Below are 21126 nucleotides of genomic sequence, written 5' to 3'. Positions count from 1 at the left end.
AGTCGCTCACTAAGGTTGCCCACTCCAGCCTTGACTGCATCGACCATCTTGCAGTTGTTGCAGATGAAACCTTCCAGAAGTTGGGTCTGGGAGGCAAACATCTCACAACTTCTATAAAGTATTCCATTCTTGTGCAACTTTATAGTGGGTTGGTTGTTTGAGTTAACCATCAACATCCTGGGGGCCACCATTGACCAGAAACTTAACTGGAGCAGCCACATAAATATTGTGGCAACAAGAGCAGGTCAGAGGCTAGGTATTCTGCGGCGAGTGTCTCACCTCCTGACTCCCCAAAGCCTTTCCACCATCTACAAGGCACAAGTAAGGAGTGTGATGGAATACTCTCCACTTGCCTGGATGAGTGCAGCTCCAACAACACTCAAGAAGCTCGACACCATCCAGGACAAAGCAGCCCGCTTGATTGGCACCCCATCCACCACCTTAAACACTCACTCCCTCCACCACTGGCGCACCGTGGCTGCAGTGTGTACCAGCTATAAGATTCACTGCAGCACCTCCCAAAACCGCGACCTCTTCCACCTAGAAGGACAAGGGCAGCAAGCGCATGGGAACACCACCACCTCCAAGTTCCCCTCCAAGTCACACACCATCCTGACTTGGAAATATATCGGCCGTTCCTTCATCGTCGCTGGGTCAAAATCCTGGAACTCCCTACCGAACAGCATTGTGGGAGCACCTTCACTGCACGGGACTGCAGCGGTTCAAGAAGGTGGCTCACCACCACCTTCTCAAGGGCAATTAGGGATGGGCAATAAATGCTGGCCTTGCCAGCGACGCCCACATCCCATAAACTAATTTTTTTTTAATTACCATAAGGAGAAAGTGAAAGGCAAACACAAATCCCCTTCAAATAAATTCCTTGAAATCCCCCCTTCCCTTTTTTTCTCTTTTGCTTTTGTCCCTCGGTTAATTTGCTCAGCACCTCTTTCCCGCTCTGCACCTAATTCCCACACTCACCAAAGTCCCATTCAAGAGCTCCTCACTCTGTTTCCAGCTCCCTCTGCTGTGCTTGTTCCTCGCGCTCCTGTACAGTACTGCTTGCGCACAGTTTAGCGTCAGTGGGGGAGAAATTCTGATTGATGCTGTTCTCATACAAATGCTTAATGTACTTGTACCAAACTCCATCCTGCGCCTCATTCGAACACATTGGTGGTAGATCTTGAGTTTGTGCGGCAGTGTAAAATGGGCGATAGCAAGTCAGCAGCCCACTTTACAAGTCTCCCGATTTTTATTTCCATTGACCTCAATCAGGAGAGATGAAACACAAGCTGCCGACTCTCTATTGCCCATCTTGCACTGTCGCACTGGAGAGGGTACAGAGAGATTTACCAGGATGTTGCCAGGACTGGAGAATTTTAGCTATGAGGAAAGATTGGATAGGCTGGGGTTGTTTTCTTTGGAACAGAGAAGGCTGAGGGGAGATTTAATTGAGGTGTATAATATAAGGGGCCTAGATAGAGTGGATAAGAAGGACCTATTTCCCCTAGAGGGAGGGTCAATAACCAGGGGGCATAGATTTAAAGTAATTGGTAGAAGAATTAGAGGAGAGTTGAGAACTTTTTTCACCCAGAGAGTGGTGGGGGTCTGGAACTCACTGCCTTAAAGGGTGGGAGAGGCAGAAACCCTCATCACATTTAAAAAGTACTTGGATATGTACGTGAAGTGCCGTAACCTACAGGGCTACGGACCAAGAGCTGGAAAGTGGGATTAGGCTGGATAGCTCTTTTTCGACCGGCACAGACACGATGGGCCGAATGGTCTCTGATGTAAGAAAACTACTCGGCACTTGGTCTAAGCGTTAAACAAAGCTTTAATCAACTGTTGTACAACATGGAGATCTAGTTGTGTCCTTCACTAGTTCCTGTTAAAGAATGTCCTGCACAAGCTGGGCCCATGCCCAAGTATTTATACTCTCCCTGGACAGCGCCACCCGCAGGCCGCCCAGTATTATTTCATGTCATTTCCATACGAATGACAAGATTCATGTCAGTCTCCTTCTGTACCGTTGAGTTCTATGATTCTAAGATCTACCTGATTGAGTTTTCATCCACTGCCATCGGCAACACTCGCTTCTAGGCTTGTTTTTATTTTGCAGCACACGGTGGTGGCGGCTCTCTTTGTCTATGATACCGACAGCACCACCGAGTACATGACAACAGTGACGAGGAATGACACTTGGATTACAGAAAACTTCAGCGTGAAGCCCACCTCTTTGGAGATCCCCGCCAGTGCAGAAAGCCCTGCTCGAGGGACGGTAAACAGATACGGTAAACCCTCGCCAAAAAACCTGTCCTTTGGCAACGCGCGGCTTGGGCACATAAAAAGAAAAGAGACTGCAAACTCTGAGTCAGAAACAGCTGCAGAAAAGGCTGGAGATGCACAGTAGGTCCATCAACATCTGAAACGGGACAAGTTTTCAAGATATTGAGGGGAACTGATAGGGTAGATAGAGAGAAACTATTTCCACTGTTTGGGGAGTCTAGGGCTAGGGGACTTTGCCTAAAAGTTAGAGCCAGACCTTTCAGGAGTGAAGTTAGGAAACACTACACACAAAGGGTGGTAGAAGTTTGGAACTCACTTCCGCAAACGGCAATTGATGCTAGATCAATTGTTAATTTTAAACCTGAGATTGATAGATTTTTGTTAACCAAAGGTATTAAGGGATATGGGGCAAAGGCAGGTATATGGAGTTAGATCGCAAATCAGCTATGATCTCATTGAATGGCGGAACAGGCTTGAGGGTCTAAATGGCCTCCTCCTGTTCCTATGTTCCCAAGGCGGGTTCATGGACCCTTCATCAGATCTGAAAACTGAAAGAGAAGCCAGCTCATTAATAGGCTGTGGTGCTGGGTCTTTTATAAAACTTCTGCAACTTCCCTGGCCCCAGGACTCACAGAGACATCCAATGGTAATATAAAGGTCAGGAACTCTGGGGCGGAGGGTAAGGGATGATCTCAGCCTGCTGTGTTTATAAACAGCTTTACGATTTTGTTGGACGTACAGGAAATCTTCCCCACTCTGATTTCTTGCTGGCAGGCAGAGCACTGGCGACTTACTTAAGAGTCCTTCAAGCTGAATCACTTAGAGGTGCTCAGTGTAGGGGAACCTTTTGCGATTAAGTGCTCCTGGCGTAGAGCTTTGTGGAATGGAAATCGCGCATTAGTGATCTGTGTGTGGATGACAGCACGCTCGATATTCCAGCCATTAAAAGGAATGGATAGAAAATCATGGGGGTCACAATTCTGGCACGCTAACCATTGTGTCCTGATTGACGATCATGCCAAGCTCTACACTGGGAACCGTAACAGTTACTGTTTTGAACTCTATTAGGCTTTGTCTGAAAGACCCTCATGAAGACTAAACAATGGCTAACAATACACCAAGGGCTAGATTATCAACTTGATGCCCGATTTTCAAACTGCGTCGATCGGCAACACCGGTTTTATGACCAGGCGGCGGGTTGATAATGTACCCCCACATTTTGCGAAAACAGAGTAAGAAAAAAATAAAGTACAAACAGCGGCCAGTTTAAATCTGACTGGTATGTTGGGGGTAATTATCCTGGCAGTGCAGATTGCCCATTACAGGCAGCTCTCTCCCACTTTCCTGAACTGATAGGCCACGTTCCAGCGCACACTTGAAAATTTATCCCTCTTGTACCTTCACTGAAAGTGCTGACTGATTAAAATAAAAGGAAGACTTGTGTTTATACAGCACCTTTCACGAACTCAGGATGTCCCAAAGCGCTTTACAGCCGATTAAGTACTTTTTGAAGTGTAGTCACTGTCATAATGTACGAAACACAACAGCAAATTTGCACACAGAGGGGAGAACTCCCCTGTTCTTCTTCGAATAGTGCCATGGGATCTTTTACGTCCACCTGAGAGGGCAGACGAGGCCTCGGTTTAACGTTTCATCTGAAAGATGGCACCTCCGACAGTGCTGCCCCCCCTCAGCACTGCACTGGGAGCGTCAGCCTAGATTATGTGCCCGAGTCTCTCGAGTGGGACTTCAACCCACAACCTTCTGACTCAGAAGCGAGAGTGCTGCCCACTGAGCCACGGCTGACACAAAGATAAAGGTGTTATTATACAGGGTGCTGCATGGGTCAGTCGATGGGTGGATGGATGAACAAAACATAACAACAGATCAACAAAGGTGCATATTTCTGTAGTGGGTAGCCAGATTATAGAAGATGGATAATTGGGTAGAAAAATGGAACAATCTATGTAAGACTGAAGGGGAGACAGATGGAATTAAGGTAGATTGATGGGCAGTTAGACTAATTTTTTTGATAGATAGTTGGAAAGAAAAATGCAGGGAGAGATGGTGGGATGGAGGGATTAACCATGGAAAGAAGGTAGGCATGGCTTTATAGAAAATGGGCATTATAGAAAATGGGCAGGCAGATACACAGATCAGTAGTGGGTGAACGTATACGTCTGTGGTTTTCTAACGTTTCTGTGTGAGCGAGCAACTGCAAATATTAATACAAATGAACACTGGAACATTCAGCCCCTCGAGCCTGTTCTGCCATTCTATTAGATCATGACTGATCTGTACCTCAACTATATACACTTTCAGAGATCCCTTGTCCTAACTTCTGAAAGACAGTGTCAGCTACCCACAACAGTGCTATCATTGCAGAAACCATACTGAGATCAGCAACCGGAATAACCTAAGCCAACAAATAGAGAAGATAGAGAATACTAAGTTCTCGAGAAACTGTGCTCACAGCCTGACGTCTGATGAGAGATACCTGGGGAACTTCACAGCCATCTTGGGATCCCCTTGTGGACAGTCTCGGGCCCTCTGAAAACTTGAGATAGATGGATGATGCAGAGACAGATGATAAATAGAAGCACTGATGGTTAAATTATTCGATGGCCAATCCTTAGAACAATAGCTGGATCAAAATTCAATGGGTTTGACTGATTGAAATTGATTGACCACACAAAATGGTGGAGCAAGAAAAGGGGGCGAAATTGGGTGCCTTTGCGCCTCCTGGGGCGCTAACGGGGAGCTTTGCGACTGGGCGCAGCGCGGTGCTGACATCGACTCCCACCATATTCGGCGGGACTTTTGTGGTGGCACTATGGCGTTGTGCCCCGATCTCCTTCACCCGGAGATCGTGACTTCATCGTTCGCACGCATCGCCCCGGTAGCGCCCGGACCCGAAATTGACTTCCGTCCCCTGCAGCAGCGCCGGTCAAAAACACCGACGGCTGCAGGAGGCGCGCGTCGGGCGGCCGGCCGCTTCGGGGGCGATGATTAAAGGCGAGGTGGCCGAGGTAAGTAAAAAAAACTTACCTTTCCTGTTCTAGTTTTTTTCGCTGGTTCCTGCCCGCGATCCATCAGCCCAGCACTCTGCTTGAGTGCCGGGCTGATCGCGTGGGAAATCGGCTGCCTTGATGGTCCAGATAGGTACTTTTTAAATTGCAAAGCCTGCAGTGACGGCCCTTCCCTTTAAGGGGGGGGGCAGAAGCCTTTGAACGCGGCGGCACTGCACGGCCCAGCGTACAGCGCTGCTGAAGTCTCCGCCCCGCCTGCTGCCGATTGCGCTCCAAGAAGGAAGTGGAGGGCTTGATTTAGCGTTCCACTTCCTGCTTGGAGCGTAAACGGCGAATTTTTCAAAAGTTTGAAATTGTTAGCGCCTGGTGCTAACTTTTCAAACTTTCAAAAATTAGCACCCCGAACGGGGCGATAGTGAATTTCTCCCCCTAGGTCCCTTGGCACATCAAGCCCTGCTATTTCCAACAGGCTACATACCAGGGCCGATCTTACCAATAAATGCTACTGGGGGAGTCTGCGTATATCAAGAAATCTCAACCACCCTATCCACACCTTTCCATCCGTAAGTGGAAGGATTGAAAGTCTTATAATAGATGTATTGATCGATCAATTGATGAATAATTAAGTAGATAGATCAGTATTAAAGATAATGAAGGTAGATGAGTGAATGCACAGATAGGTAGATTTAAAGAGGGGTGGGAGGAGGCTCGTGTGGAGCATAAACGCCGCATGGAACAATTACATAGAATTTTACAGCACAGAAACAGGCCATTCGGCCCAGCAGGTCTATGCTGGCATTTATGCTCCACACGAGCCGCCTCCTACCCTACTTCATCTCACCCTATCAGCATATCCTCCAATCCTTTCTCCCTCATGTGTTTACCTGGCTTCCCCTTAAATGCTTCTGTACTATTTGCCTCGACCACTCCTTGTGGTACCGAGTTCTACATTCTAATCACTGTCTGGGTAAAGAAGTTTCTCTTGAAATCCTTATTGGATTTATTAGTGACTATCTTATATTTATTTGGGTCGAATGGCCTGTTTCTGTGCTGTAGACTCGATGTAATTCTATTTATTTTACGATGTTTTATTCAGAGTTGATACTGAAGAAAAACCTGTCAATCTCCGAGAACCGCTCGTTCAGTTTGGATGTCCTGGTCCAAGACACCGAGTGCAGTGGCCCAAACAGTTCCGTGATGCTTCATTTCAATGTCACTGTCCAACCAATCATCATTGAGTTCACTGAGAAAACGTTCCATTTCTCACTGAACCGGAATGCAGGACGTTCTGCAAAGGTGATGTATGTGTTTTTTTTATGGTTGGGGGTTCTGCAGGAAGGAAAGCCAAAATCTGAACAAATAAGGACATTTAAGAGCAATTAGTAAACAGATGTAATCTAATATTGACTGTGTGTAGTGTTGTGGTATTAATCTTGGTCCTGAGTTATGTCTCTGCTACTGAGGGAGCAGTTTGTAGAATCTGGACTTTTTTTTTTACATAGAAATTACAACCGGCCATTCGGACCAACCAGCCTGTGTTGGTATTTATTAAAAAAAGAAAGACTTGCATTTCTACAGCGCCTTTCACAACCTCAGGACATCCCAAAGTGCTTTACAGCCAATGAAGTTCTTTTGAAGTGTAGTCACTGTTGTAATGTAGGAAACGCGGCAGCCAATTTGCGCACAGCAAGCTCCCACACACAGCAATGTGATAATGACCAGGTAATTAATTGAGGGATAAATATTGGCCAGGATACTGGTGAGAACTACCCTGCTCTGCTTCGAAATAGTGCCATGGGATCTTTTACGCCCACCTGAGAGGATAGACCGGGCCTCGGTTTGACGCCTCATCCGAAAGACGGCACCTCCGACAGTGCAGCACTCCCTCAATACTACACTGGAGCATCAGCCTGGATTTTGTGCTCGAGTCTCTGGAGTGGGACTTTGAACCCACAATCTTCTGACTCAGAGCGAGGGTGCTATCCACTGAGCCACGGCTGACACAGGAGTGGGATCCTAATCCCAGGTGACTGCTCTGTTCCCCTTTCCATCAACTACCTATTAAATATTGCCATGGTCTCAACTTCAATCACTAACTCTGCTAGTGCATTTCACAGTCTGTGCAAATCTCTTAATCTTATATTTTTTTATTATTTGTTCAAGGGATTTGGCCATCGCTGGTTAGGCCAGCATTTATTGCCCATCCCTAATTGCCCTCGAGAAGGTGGTGGTGAGCCGCCTTCTTGAACCGCTGCAGTCCGTGTGGTGAAGGTGCTCCCACAGTGCTGTTAGGGAGGGAGTTCCAGGATTTTGACCCAGTGACGATGAAGGAACGACGATATACTTGTATATATGTCCCCTTGTTCTAGTTCCCTCTATCACTAGAAAGCATCTTTTCCTATCTACTCTGTCTCATCCCTTAATAATTTCAAACACCTCTATCAAATCTCTGTTCAGACAAAACAGCCCCCAGTTTTTCAAGTCTTTCTTCGTTTTTGTATTTCCTCATACCAGGCAGCATTTTGGTAAATCCTGCATTGTATCCTCTCTATTGCCTCAACATCCCGCAGATATTGCTACTTGATTTCAGCCAGCTGTGAGTGGATTGAGTTAGCAAACTGCTCTTACCTCAGTGACCTCAGCTTAAATCCAGCCCAGACTCAGATGAAAGATCTCTCTCTCCCGCTTTCTTTCTCTCTCTTTCTCTCTCTCTCGCCATGATGGCTGTTGTGTGAAATGGAAAGCTTCACCACAGTCAGGCTAAACCTGAGGCTTGGGCTGTGTTGGGGCAGATTAACCTGAGCTTTGCTCTGCAGTTAACTCTGCTATACCCATCCCTCAATGCATTAAATTCAAAATCATTGTCTTCAATTACAAATCAGATCACAGTGTCTCCCCTCCCAACCTCTGCAACCTCCTGCAGTCCTGTGTGCCATAAAGCATCCTCTGCTTGTCTGCCTTCTTTGCATCCTCCTTCTCTGTTTCACCTTGGGTGGTAGTTCCTTCATCTATCTTCGCCTCGCACTCTGGAACTCTGTCCCTGAACCCCTCTGGTTCGTTACTTCTCTCCCCTTCTTCAGAAGCCCCCTCAAAACCTCCCCTCTGACCACATCTTCAGCCACCTCCCCTAACTCTTCTTACATCAATGCTCAGCATCTGATCTTGTCTCTATGCAACACATTTTACTGCAGTGCTGGCTCCTTATAAATGGTTATTGTTGTACCTATACTGGGCTGGGGAAAAAAAGTAGTCCCCTCAGCAGTGCCAAGAAACTTCGGGCAGGATTTTCATTGGGCCGTGGAGTCGGGATTGGAGACGTGGGGGGGGGGTGGTTAAAATCCCAAAATCAGGAGTCCCGACCCCATCCCGCACCCAAACCCGCCTCCATGCCAGTTTCAAAGGAGGCGGGTACCCGCCCTGCACTGGGACCCGCCTCCCCGAGGCGGGAAGGGGATTAGTGCCAATTAACTGCCTGTTAACAGGTAGTTAACAGGCAGTTTTTAGCCTAATCTCTATTTTTAAGGTTGTAGTGTGGGATTCCTGACGGCTCCAAACCACGCCAAGTTAGAGGAGGTGGGCCGTCGGGTTGAAGGACTTGGAGGTGTCGAGATGTCGGTGTTCAGGTGAGTGATGTGTGCATGAGTGCAAAGGTAAGTGTGTTTGGTGTGTCTAAAGTGATTAAAGAAGTTTAAATTACCTTTTCTTACCTTTTCAGCTTTCCTTCCTTTAGGTCTCGGGAGTCCCTCATCTCACCAGCACAGAAAGCAGAATGGCTGCGAACTGTCAAAAGTGACAGCCTTCAGCTTTCTGTGCAGGAGAGATTTCTAACTGAGTCTGTGGAGAAGGACTCAGGTTAGAAGTAAGACTGTCAGTGTTTGACAGCTTCAAAGAGCTTTCAAATGCTGATATTTCATCTGTCAAAACCTCTTGACAGATGAAATTTCAGTCTGTGACGTCACCTGTTGCCGGGTGGCCCTTAATTGGCCTGCTGAGCCCGCTGGGCGGGCTCAACAAGGTCAATCAAGTTAAAATCGCGTGGATTGGCCGCATCTCGATGGAGGCGGGACTACAACCCCGAAAGCTGTAGTCCCGCCTCCTACCCGACTCCTGAGTTAAAATCCTGCCCTTCATCTCGATGAGCCAAAAATTCACTCAAAAAAATATAAATTGCCACTTTATCTCTGAGCTCAGATTCAGCTCAAAGTTTTTCTCCCCTTAATGTTAGACGGGATGTTATTGTATTCCGTATCTGCACACTCCTCCCTTGGAAAATCGCGTGAAGTAGTGGAACGATTCGTAGGCTGATTAACCATCTGACAGGCCAAGACGTGAACACTCCTTCTGTGGCTGTAACCATCTTTATACAGGTAGACTATCCTTTATCCGAAAACCTCGGGACCAGCCGTGTTTCGGTTTTCGGAAAATTTCAGATTTCGGAAGATATTTTATAAGACTGGGAAATTTGTCGGGGGTGGGTCGGCGAGGGTCAGGGTCCGCGGGGGGGTCCGCGGGGGGGTCGGCGGGGGGGTCGGCGGGGGGGGTCGGCGGGGGGGTCGGCGGGGGGTCGGCGGGAGTCGGGGTCGGCAGGGGGGTTGGCGGGGGTCCGCGGGGGGTTGGCGGGAGTCGGGGTTGGCGGGGGGGGGTCGGCGGGGGGGTCGGCGGGAGTCGGGGTCGGCGGGAGTCTGCGGGGGGGTCGGCGGGAGTCGGGGTCGGCGGGGGTCCGCGGGGGGTCGGCGGGGGGGTCGGCGGGGGTCCGCGGGGGGTCATCGGCGGGGGTCGGGGTCGTGCGCACGACTTACGCTGACCCTCTGCTCAGCGTAAGTCATGCGCCACTCTGGTCATGTCGTGCGCACGACTTACGCTGAACGAAAAAACCTTCGGTTTTTAGAGGGTTTTGGTTTTCGGAAGTTCGGATAAAAGGTAGTCTACCTGTACCAACTGATAGGGGGAGTTAGTCTTATATGGCGGGAGGGTTTAAAGGGCTCCCATAACCCATGATGAGAGGGGGGCCACCCACACCCACCAGATGCGAGTATCCCGCTAGAGACCATCCCGGAATTCCGAGCCGGAGCTCCGGTCTCCGCTCGTCGGGACTGTCTGGAGTGGGGTTCGAACCCTCCACCTTCCGACTCGGAGGCGGGAGTGCTAGTCACTAAGTCAAGGTTCACTCCACAGTTGGGATGCTAACTGCAGATTATTTGTCTTTCCATTGTGTGTTACAGATCGGAAGAATTTGCATAGCAAACTGTCACAACTTTCAAGCGTTAAATATAAGCTACACACTTGTGCCCCTGATCCACACCGAGGAGAACGTCACGCAACAGGACAGAAACTGTTCTTCTATTGTGGCGGTTCTGAAGCGGGCCGAGGATATATTTGGGTTCCTGTACATCAATGATGTGAGAGTGTTGAGAAACAGCACGTGTTACAAACTTCACTATACCGTCATAGCTAACGAATCACTGAGCAAGGAGGAGGCAAGGGCCAACATCATTGTCACACTCAAGGGCACACGTACGTACCAGTGCTTCTTATTTAGTGTTTCCCGATTTCCTTCTCTTTCCCCCTTTTTTATGGCTCTTCGCCGTTACCTTCTATCACCACGCTTCCTTCTTCAGATGAGAGAGAAGGGAATCAAGGGATATGGGGATCGGGCGGGTGTTGAGGTCGATGATCAGCCATGATCTTATTGAATGGCGAAGCAGGCTCACGGGGCCGTAAGACCTACTCCTGCTCCTGTTTCTTATGTTCTCATGATCTGGACTGCCAAGGTGTCATTCCTACATCAGTGGCTGGTTTAAAGGGTGTGACTGGACTCTGGAGCCACATATAGGCCAGACCGGGTAAGGATGGCCCCATTTGGTAATTGAAAGTGACAATATGTGCGATGCTTTATATAGCCCACAAAGGAAGATTTAAACCACGGTTGAAAGTACACGGAATTAATGGATGTTTCTTCTCTCTAGACACGGGCAAAAATAACAATTGCCCCAAAATCTGTGCGGCAAACAAGCAGCGCTCCGAGTGTGAGGAATGTGGCGGTCTTGGAACATTAACTGGGAAATGTCAGTGGCGACAAGGCTTTGAAAAGGGTAGGAATCTTCTGTAATAATTCAGCGTATTAGTTCTTCCTTTTTACATGTCCATTATATATAAGTATTTAATGCTAACCACTAACTGGGTAGACTTCAAACAAATACTTCCAAACGACTTGTATTTATATAATGCCTCCAGATCTCAGAAACGCCTCGAGATGCTTGAATTAATGAACGGAAGTGTAGTGATTGTTGTTATGTAGGCCAAGCATACAGGACCTAGTAACCGTTTAAATCATTGTTGGTGGAGGGAGGACACTGCAAGTGCTCCCTGATCTTTTTCAAATAATGTTGTGGGGTCTTACCATCCAATTGAAGTATCGAAAGAGGTAGATGCACAGCAGGATAGCTATCAGTTAACTTTATATGGCTCTGCTTTCTCACATTACCGCTGTAGACCTCAAGCTCCAAAAGGGCACGTCTCCCAAACTTCTGTTACATTTTCCTTAAACCTTCTGATTGATCTGATCACAAGATAATTGCAGATGAGGGAGGCCATTTGGCCCATCTTAGTTCATCCATTAGTCCCTAAAGAGTATTAGGTTTCTCAACTGTCAGACTGTCCCCAGGACTGAACAAACTTTGATCCAAACTGTATCCACTAAGTGTTGCTGACTGGCTATTTTTAAGTGAGAATTTGCTTCAGTTTGGTAGCACTCCTGCCTCTGAGTTAGAAGGTTGTGAGTTCAAGCTCCACCCCAGGACTTGAGCACATGATCCAGGCCGACGCTTCACTGCAATAGTGAGGGAGTGATGCACTTTCAGATGCATTGTGCTGCAATTGAGATGTTAAGCCGAGACTCCACCTGCCTGTTCTGATGAACAGGAAAGATTCCATGACACAATTCGCACACAAGCAGATTTCCTGGTGTTCGAGCCAACATTCCTCCATCAACACCACCAAAATTAGCCTCTTAACTGGCCTTTCAACTCTTGTTGTGGGATCTTGCTATGCACAAAATGGCTGCGTGTTTCCCTGTATACAGTGATTCACTGTGTGCGTAATGCTTTGAGATATTTCTAAGAGACGTGATAAGCCTTATAAATGCGAGCTTTTGTTTTTCTTTGATTAGGTAGTGTAGTGTAGTGATTATGTTACCGAACTAGTTCAAATCCAGTTTTGAGAATTTGAATTCGGTTTAAAAAATCTGGAAATAAAAAAACTGGCATCAATAAAAGTGACCATGACGCTGTCGGATTGCTTCACTAATGTCCCTTCGGGAAGGAAACCTGCAGTGTTTACACGGTCTGGCCTAAATGTGACTCAGTACCACACCAACGCGGTTGACTCCTAACTGCCATGGTGTGGTCTAGCAAGCCACTCAGTTGTATCAATATTTGGGCAACTGGGGATGGACAATAAATGCCGGCCTTGCCCTGGTTAGACCACACCTGGAGTACTGGCAGCAGTTCTGGGCATCACACCCTAGGAAGGATATATTGGCCTTGGAGGGAGTGCAGCGTAGGTTTACCAGAATGATACCCGGACTCCAGGGGTTAAATTACGAGGAGGGATTACACAAATTAGGGTTGTATTCCCTAGAATGTAGAAGGTTAAGGGGTGATCTGATCGAAGTTTTCAGGATATTAAGGGGAACAGACAGGGTAGATAGAATACGGTTCATTTCTGGAGAGATAGAATTGAAAAGCAGAGAAGTGATGTTAAACTTGTATAGAACCTTGGCTCGACCACCCTTGGAGTACTGTGGACAGTTTTGGTCTCCATATTATAAAAGGGATATGAAAGCACTGGAGAAGGTGCAAAAAAGATTTACTAGAATGATACAAGAACTGCAAGGTTTTACCTATCCGGAAAGATGGAACAGGATATATTGGCCTAAGAAAAGAGAAGGCTGAGGGGAGATCTGATAGAGGTCTTTAATATTATGAAAGGGTTGATAGGGTAGACGTAGAGAAAATGTTTCCTTTGTGGGGGAGACAAGAACTAGGGGCCATCAATATAAGATAGTCACTAATAAATCCAACAGGGAATTCAGGAGAAACTTCTTTACCCAGAGAGTGGTGAGAATGTGGAGCTCATTACCACAGGGAGTAGTTGAGGCGAATAGTATAGGTGCATTTAAGGGGAAGCTAGATAAACACATGAGGGAGAAAGGAATAGAAGGATATGTTGATACGGTGAGATGGAGAGGGGTGGGAGGAGGCTCGTGTGGAGCATAAACACCGGCATGGACCTGTTGGGCCGAATGGCCTGTTTCTGCGCTGTAAATACTATATAAATCAATCCCACTATGTAAACTATGTATGATGTTCAGAATTTAGCTGTACACTAATATGCAATCAGTGTAGACGTGTGGCTTGGCTGATTGTGCATTTGTTACTTCAAGACTCTTCTTTCTTTCTGCAGGCATATCAAAAAACTACTCCACCTGCTCATCAGATCTCTCCAGCTGCCCTGATGGATATTGCGATGTCGTGGAGCAGAAGAAGAGTACATGTCCCCAAGACTGTATTGGTGTGTAACCACAGTCCACACTTAGCATGCTAAATCTCTAGTCGCCATGTGCATGTCTGCATGGGCACCAGAAGGAACAATTGTATCAATATATGTGTGTGTGTATTGGCTTTGAGGCGTGTCTGTCATATGCCAGTTATAACATTTTGTCACACAAGCAAATTTCTGTGTCATACGTTACCAAAAAAATGATCAAAAAGAGGAAGAAAGCCAGTCATTTCCTACTGGTTTTTTCTGACCTCTGGATCTGCCCGAAGAAGTAATAGCCTTAGAAAGGCAGAGGAATTAAATACTGTGGCCTAAAGGGACACACCAGGTTACACACAGCTGCACCTAAGCAGCAGAATAGAACAGAGTGTTCTCCAGCTTAGTGCGTTAGTTCATTTCTAATACTGACTGGGTAATCTTATAGGTTACACACAACAGGGTTATTTACAAAGGTGTCTCATGCATTATCCTGCGATTAAGACTAAAGGGGTCATTTATATAACCTGCCTGGCAAGAGACTGGTGGGATTGGATTTGTGTCCATTTTGCACACTGCCCAATGTTACATTCCAATCACTTCACTGGGCCAGGTGTAAAATAGGCCGCTGATCTGATCCCATCAACCCGCCAGGCGGCTTAGGTTAAAATTACACCCTAAGATTAATGAATTTGGCCGATCTTCAGATATATTCAGACTTTGGATCTAATTCTAACACTCCCCCCCTCCCCCCTTCCTAGCAAAGAAAGGTACACAGATAGCTGGAGCATTTTCCACACTGCCAGGCACCTCATATAGCTGTTCACAAAATCCTTCAAGGCCTCGCTGCACCCTATTATATCTGCAAGCTCCTCCAGCCCTACATCCCCTCTCACACCCTCCATTCGTCTGGCCTACTGTGCGATTCCCTCCCCCCCTCCAATAATTCCACCACCAGCTGCAGAACTGTATCCCTGCACTCTGGAGCTCCGCCTTGAAACCGCACAGCTTTCCTACATCTCCCCTCACCTTCAAGCCCCTCCTGAAAACCTACGTCTTTGCTTGTGCCTTTTGGTCCCCTCCCATCCCTGGTTTCCTGCTCTTCTCCCGTGGCCTCCCTGGGATGTTCTGCTGCATGCGAGGTGCAGTGGGAGTGCAGGTCGTTGACTGATGTCCATATTTCAGAACCGAATCACTGAAAACAATAGTAGTCGGGTAGAATTTTATTGTGCAGACTGGATGTAAAGATCACCCCCCTATAGCGCTGGTCTTAATCCTGCCCACAATGTGAGGGATCCGAGCTACATTCTGCAAATCTTCCCATGCTCTGATTTTGTGTTACTTTTAAAGCTGCTCCACCCTGACAGGGTGAGTTGGGGGGAAGTTCTTGAAATCTTTAACCTTGGACATCAGTAAAATTGAGGATGTGTCTTCAGAATTGTTGCTTTTTCTCAAAATTATTTTTTCATAAATAACTAGCTGCTGTCATAATTGACTGTCAGACTACAGCTTTTTTTGTTTATAATTTGGGAGGCAACTACCTCCAGTTTTAACCCGTTGTCTCTCTTGACCGTGAACCAACTATGTACAGAGAGAAAGAGATCGTAACCAGCTTCATGTCCCCTACCAGTGCTTCCTTGAGCCATCCTCTAAGATGTGTACAAATTCAGATCAGAGAAATTTCCTTCCTGCCTAGCTTCCACTCAGCATTTCAGCAGCATGGCTGAGATAGGGAACTCAACAGTATGGGAGATTAAGCCCGAGTCCCATCGGACTGGCAAGTAAAGCTAGAAAAAAAGAAAGACTTGCATTTATATAGCACCTTTCATGACCACCGGACGTCCCGAAGCACTTTACAGCCAATGAAGTACTTTTAGAAGTGTAGTCACTGTTGTAATGTAGGAAACGCGGCAGCCAATTTGAGCACAGCAAGCAGCGATGTGATAATGACCAGATAATGATTGAGGGATAAATATTGGCCAGGACACCATGGAGAAATCCCCTGCTCTTCTTCAAAACAGTGCCACGGGATCTTTTACGTCCACCTGAGAGGGAAGACGGGGCCTCAGTGTTACGTCTCATGCAAAAGACAGCACCTCCAACAGTGCAGCACTCCCTCAGTACTGTACTAGGAGTGTCAGCCTAGGTTTTTGTGCTCAAGTCTCTGGAGTGGGGACTGTGAACCCACAACCTTCTGACTCAGAGGCAAGGGTGCTACCCCCTGAGTCACAGCGACAGGCAAAGCTAGGTTGATTAATGATCGAGGAAAAGAGCAATTCTAGGTAAGAGCAGCGAAATGTTCCTAGTAAACCTATCTCACATGTTCTGTTTAACCTATTTGATTTAGAATGGGACAAGGTCGTTGGTGGATTTGAACCTGGAGAGCTGGGAGGCATTAAAGGAGGTTTTGGAACCTGTGTCTGCTACTCTGATAAAAAATGCGTCTGCCAAAAGGATGACATTGTTGGTATGTTTATTGCTAGAATCATTTTCTTGGCATTTAACAGATGCAAATTTAAAGGGCAATTTTCCAAGATTCCATGTGTCGCGAAGCAGCCGGGGAGTTGGGCAGTTTTGGACATGCCGCCCTCAAGTTTTCCGAGAAGCGCCAGCTCTGGGCGAAGCCCTGTCGAATTCCCTGCTCTTCTTTGATTAGTGCCATAGACACTTTGATGTTCATATGAACCATCAGCAGCTGGGGCCTTGGTTTATTTATTTATTTTTTATTTGTTTTTATGGGATGTGGGCGTCGCTGGTAAGGCCAGCATTTATTGCCCATCCCTAGTTGCCCCTTGAGAAGGTGGTGGTGAGCCGCCCTCTTGAACTGCTGCAGTCCGTGTGGTGAAGGTGCTCCCACAGTGCTGTTAGGGAGGGAGTTCCAGAATTTTGACCCAGCGACGATGAAGGATTGGCCGATATATTTCCAAGTCAGGATGGTGTGTGACTTGGAGGGGAACTTGCAGGTGGTGGTGTTCCCATGCGCCTGCTGCCCTTGTCCTTCTAGGTGGTAGAGGTCACTGGTTTGGGAGGTGCTGCCGAAGAAGCCTTGGCGAGTTGCTGCAGTGCATCTTGTAGATGGTACACACTGCAGACACGGTACGTGTTAAAAGAAGGGTGATAAAAGACTTAGGGGTAAAAATTGGGTAGTGCCCGCTTTATATCGCGGCGCTACATGCCGCAGCACCATGCGCTGCGGCACATCGCGCCACGGTACTGCAGGCCTTCCTCCCCTTATTAAAGGGGAGGGGCCTGGCACAGCGCGTCCTGGTGCCTAGCTGGGCGACCAGGGATCGGGAATGCCGGCCGCTAACCTCCCACTGAATTTCACGAGAGGCGTTAGCAGCGCTGTGCCTAGGCGCTAGTTGATTTGCGCCCCGTTAGCGCCAATCAACCGAATTTAGCCCCCCTAAAGGCTAATTCTATCCCACCACATGGTGCGACATTGTACACCACCCTCTCTAATCACTAATATTGATTGACGTAAGAAAACTCACTAAGCACTTGGTTGCGTATAAAACAAGGCTTTAATCAACTGTTTCACAACCATGATATTCTAGTTACATCACTAGTTCCTGGTTACAAAAACGTCCTGGGCAAGCTGGACCCACGCCCGAGTATTTATACTCCTTGGACGGCGCCACCAGCTGGCCGCCCAGTGTTATTTCATGAGTCATTTCTCCATGACTGATAAGATTCATGACATTGATCATTGAAGGAGGAGGCAAAAGTGAAGTGATAAACTCTACCATTTAACATTTAACATCTGGGCTGAAGAACGGCACCTCTAACAATGCAGCGCTCCCTCAGTAGCGCACTGAAGTGTCAGCCTGGTGCTCAACTCGCCTTAGGCCATTTTACGTCAATCCTAGTGACTTTGGTAGAGGCCTAGGGAGATGGGTTGTCAACATGTCCTCTCAAGGGTTGAATAAGCGGCAAGATGGGGAGGAAAGAGAAATCTATCTCCAAGATGCTGCCTGCCTCGATATCAAGCCACCAGTAATGTATATTAACGTGATTCACATGGGCGTCTGCTCAGCGGAACTATCATGGCGTTTTCTGTTCTGTTTCATTGACAGAGATGGTCTGCGATGATCTGTGTAAGACCATTATTGCAGCTGCAGTGCTGCTGTCGTTCATCCTGTCTGTGCTGCTCTCTTCCTATTTCATTCACCGGTACCATAAAAACACTCCCAAACCCCCCATCGCCTCGGCAGAAATGACTTTCAGGAGGCCAGCTCAGGCTTATCCAATCAGCTACTCCTCCAATAATATCCGGAGGCCTTCTATGGATTCCATGGAGAATCAAGTGGCAGTGGATTCCTTCAAGATACCAGTGAGTGCCATTTTATTATATTTTTTAGTGCGGCCTTGTAAGGATTGTATAAACATTACAAATACCACTTAACGTATTCATTTTGATTTTTGCTCCCCTACATCATGAGGGGTGATTTTATCAATGGGGACGTGATGGAGGCGGGAAAGCTGCTTGTCGGGCTTTAGTCCCGCTTCCATCAACGTCTGGCCAATCCACGCTATTTTCCCTTAATTGACCTTGTTAAGCCCGCCCAGCAGGCTTAGCCGGCCAATTAAGGGATGGCCAGTGACTGAGAACGTCAGCATATGACGTTGCATCTGTCAAAAAATTTTGACAGATAAATTGTCATCGTTTGACAGCTTTGAGAAGCTGTCAATCACTGACAATCTCTGTTCTTTGGTGAGTCCTTGTACTCAAGACTCACTTAGAAAGCCTTCCTGAGCAGAAAGCAGAAGGTTGCAGCATTTAAGAATGCAGCGGCCATTCTGCTTTCTCTGCCGGTGAGATGAGGCAGCTCCACAACCTAAAGGGATGAAGCCTGGAGGAAGAAGCAACGGAAAGTAATCTTATTAGAACACTTTAGACTCACCTCACACACTTATCTCTCCACACTTGCACTCATCACTCACCTGCACACCGGACATCTCGGCCCCTCCAACCCCCGCAGACCCACGGCTCGCCTCGCTGACCCTGGCGAGGTTCGGAGCCATCCGGAAGCCCACACTTTAGGGCTCAAAATAGGGATTAGCCAAAAAACTGCCTGTTAACTACCTGTTAACAGGCAGCTAATTGGCACTAATCCCCTTCCCGCCTCAAGGAGACGGGACCCGGCGTGGGTCGGGTACCCGCCTCCTGGGAAGATGGCATGGAGGTGGGTTGGGGGCAGGATGGGTACCTGCTCCCAGATTCTGCCATTTTCCCAGCAGTCCTGCCTCCATACTCGCCTCCCCAGGGCTGGGAAAATCACCCCCCATAAGTTTCCAAGTTAGGATCTGTGGTACTTAGAGTGTCCGCAAGGTCATCTGATGTCTGTATATGTCCGTGTTTGTTGCCTTACTAATACATCCGAGCCTAAGTTTTGACCCAAATCGCCCAACGGGACGGGCTCTGGTCAGATACCCGTTATACACCCCGTCCGATACTTAGCTCCATTCAAGTCAGTGCAGCGTAAAATTGGGCGGGAGGTAAAGCCACCCTATTCTCACTGGACGAGTTTGGTTAAAATCTGGGCTGTTATTTCTGTTGCTGTACACTAATTTAAAAAAAGGTCTTCTGCAACGATAACTCTTAGTGGCCCACGAAGACACAAAGCTTGGGCTGTTTAGTCTGTTTCCGCTTTCTTGTGCCATTGTTCAGCCTGCATCTGTTTTGTGTAGGCACATGCAATTCTCTCGCCTTTTGCTACACTCGGAAATACCTGACTTTAGACTGTTCCCACCTCAGCGGAGATCCATTTTTTTTCTCATCGTTCTGGTGAACTGCTACAAACGCGCCAGCTCTACTTCTGGCGGATGTCTAGAGAACAGTGCAGGTGGGAAAGGAAATGGGGGACAGCAGCGCAATGACACCAGGACAGCACCGCTCGTCTCAAACTGGCCTAGCAATGTAAAAGTGCCTTGTGAGAGTCACACTCTACCCTGTGTTATTGCGATTGATTTCTGACCTCTAAATCCAAAACCAGAGCATGATCTGTGTAAATCCACTTATTTCCATATAAACCCGTAATTTCCATATAGGGCATCATTTATGTGAACATCAATGCTATGTTATTTCCATTTAGGACATCATTTCATTATACAGCGTTTGGCAAGGGATTTAACTTGAGAATAAATTGTTCACCTCAATTATCGGTGAAGTGATGTTTTGCATTTCTGAATTTCTTAAAACTAATGCACATAAATACTGAAAAGAAAGACTTGCATTTCTATAGCACCTTTCACAACCACTGGATGTCCCAAAAGCGCTTTACACCCAATGAAGTACTTTTTGAAGTGCAGTCACTGTTGTAATGTAGGAATATTGTGTGTTTGAGCTACTGGACTAAAAGGGCCCCATTGAACTCCTCAGTTTCAGCTGCTTTAAGTGGCTCCGTGTCTTTCCTCCTGACAGGAGGATCCCAAGTGGGAGTTCCCAAGGAAGAACCTGGTCCTGGGTAAAACCCTTGGTGAAGGAGAATTCGGGAAAGTAGTCAAAGCTACGGCGTTCAGGCTCAAGGGCAAAGCAGGCTACACCACCGTGGCAGTCAAGATGCTAAAAGGTAGGACTGAATGTCTTCAAAGTGTAACTGTGGCATGCAAATATCGTAACACCCTTACAGCTCGACAGCTTTCACTCCCAGATTTAAGAGAGGGTCCTACAGCGAGGGAACCTTATCGGCAGAACTGAAAGTATCCTGACTGCAAGCATCCGTACCATAACTTCATCCTTACCTAGAATCTCACCAGCAGAACTGGAGACTCCTCATTCAACATACGGGTACGGTAGCATAGTGGTTATGTTACTGGGCTAGTAATCCAGAGGTCCTGGACTAATGATCCGGAGACATGAGTCCAAATACCACTGCGGCAGCTGGAGAATTTAAATTCAATTAAATAAATCTGGAATGAAAAGCTAGTACAGGAAACTTTTTTTTATCCGGCACGGATGGGACCGACGTGGTGCCGGTTCATCAAAAATTCCGGATAACCGAACGCTATAGTAAAAGATACGGAGCTCAGAGCTCCGTATAAAGCAACAAACCCTGTTGCTTACAGCTTCAGAACAATGGGCACAAGTTGCAAGCGTCTCTGTAGCTTAGCAACAACTGCAGCCACACCCTTGCACAGCAACAAATGGAGTAAAAAAAGTAATAAAAGTTACCTGAACCTACTCCTGAATTTTGCCAGTTAACCGAGATTTCCAGTTATTTAGGTGCCAGTAAATCGAAAGTTTCCTGTGTCAGTAATGGTGACCATGAAACTACCA

At 47.2% G+C, this 21126-nt stretch overlaps 1 protein-coding gene across 2 annotated transcripts in view; it reads left to right on the top strand.

Annotated features, from left to right (window-relative positions):
* ret (ret proto-oncogene receptor tyrosine kinase) overlaps positions 1 to 21126 on the top strand; it is a 147893-nt gene that overhangs the window by 96551 nt on the left and 30216 nt on the right. For both annotated transcript variants that reach the window (XM_085970620.1, XM_085970619.1), the window contains exons 5-12: positions 2117 to 2288; positions 6409 to 6608; positions 10535 to 10826; positions 11279 to 11404; positions 13776 to 13883; positions 16195 to 16314; positions 17924 to 18180; positions 20272 to 20419. In XM_085970620.1, coding sequence (XP_085826746.1) covers positions 2117 to 2288; positions 6409 to 6608; positions 10535 to 10826; positions 11279 to 11404; positions 13776 to 13883; positions 16195 to 16314; positions 17924 to 18180; positions 20272 to 20419 — 1423 coding nt within the window. The remainder of the gene's footprint in view (positions 1 to 2116; positions 2289 to 6408; positions 6609 to 10534; positions 10827 to 11278; positions 11405 to 13775; positions 13884 to 16194; positions 16315 to 17923; positions 18181 to 20271; positions 20420 to 21126) is intronic.

This window comes from Somniosus microcephalus, chromosome 29 (genome assembly GCF_052327205.1).
Source record: "Somniosus microcephalus isolate GS21.2 chromosome 29, FLI_Smic_1.0, whole genome shotgun sequence".
Lineage (NCBI taxonomy): Eukaryota > Metazoa > Chordata > Chondrichthyes > Squaliformes > Somniosidae > Somniosus > Somniosus microcephalus.
Note: the sequence above shows the minus strand (reverse complement) of the source record. Positions and strands in the feature narration are given on the sequence as shown.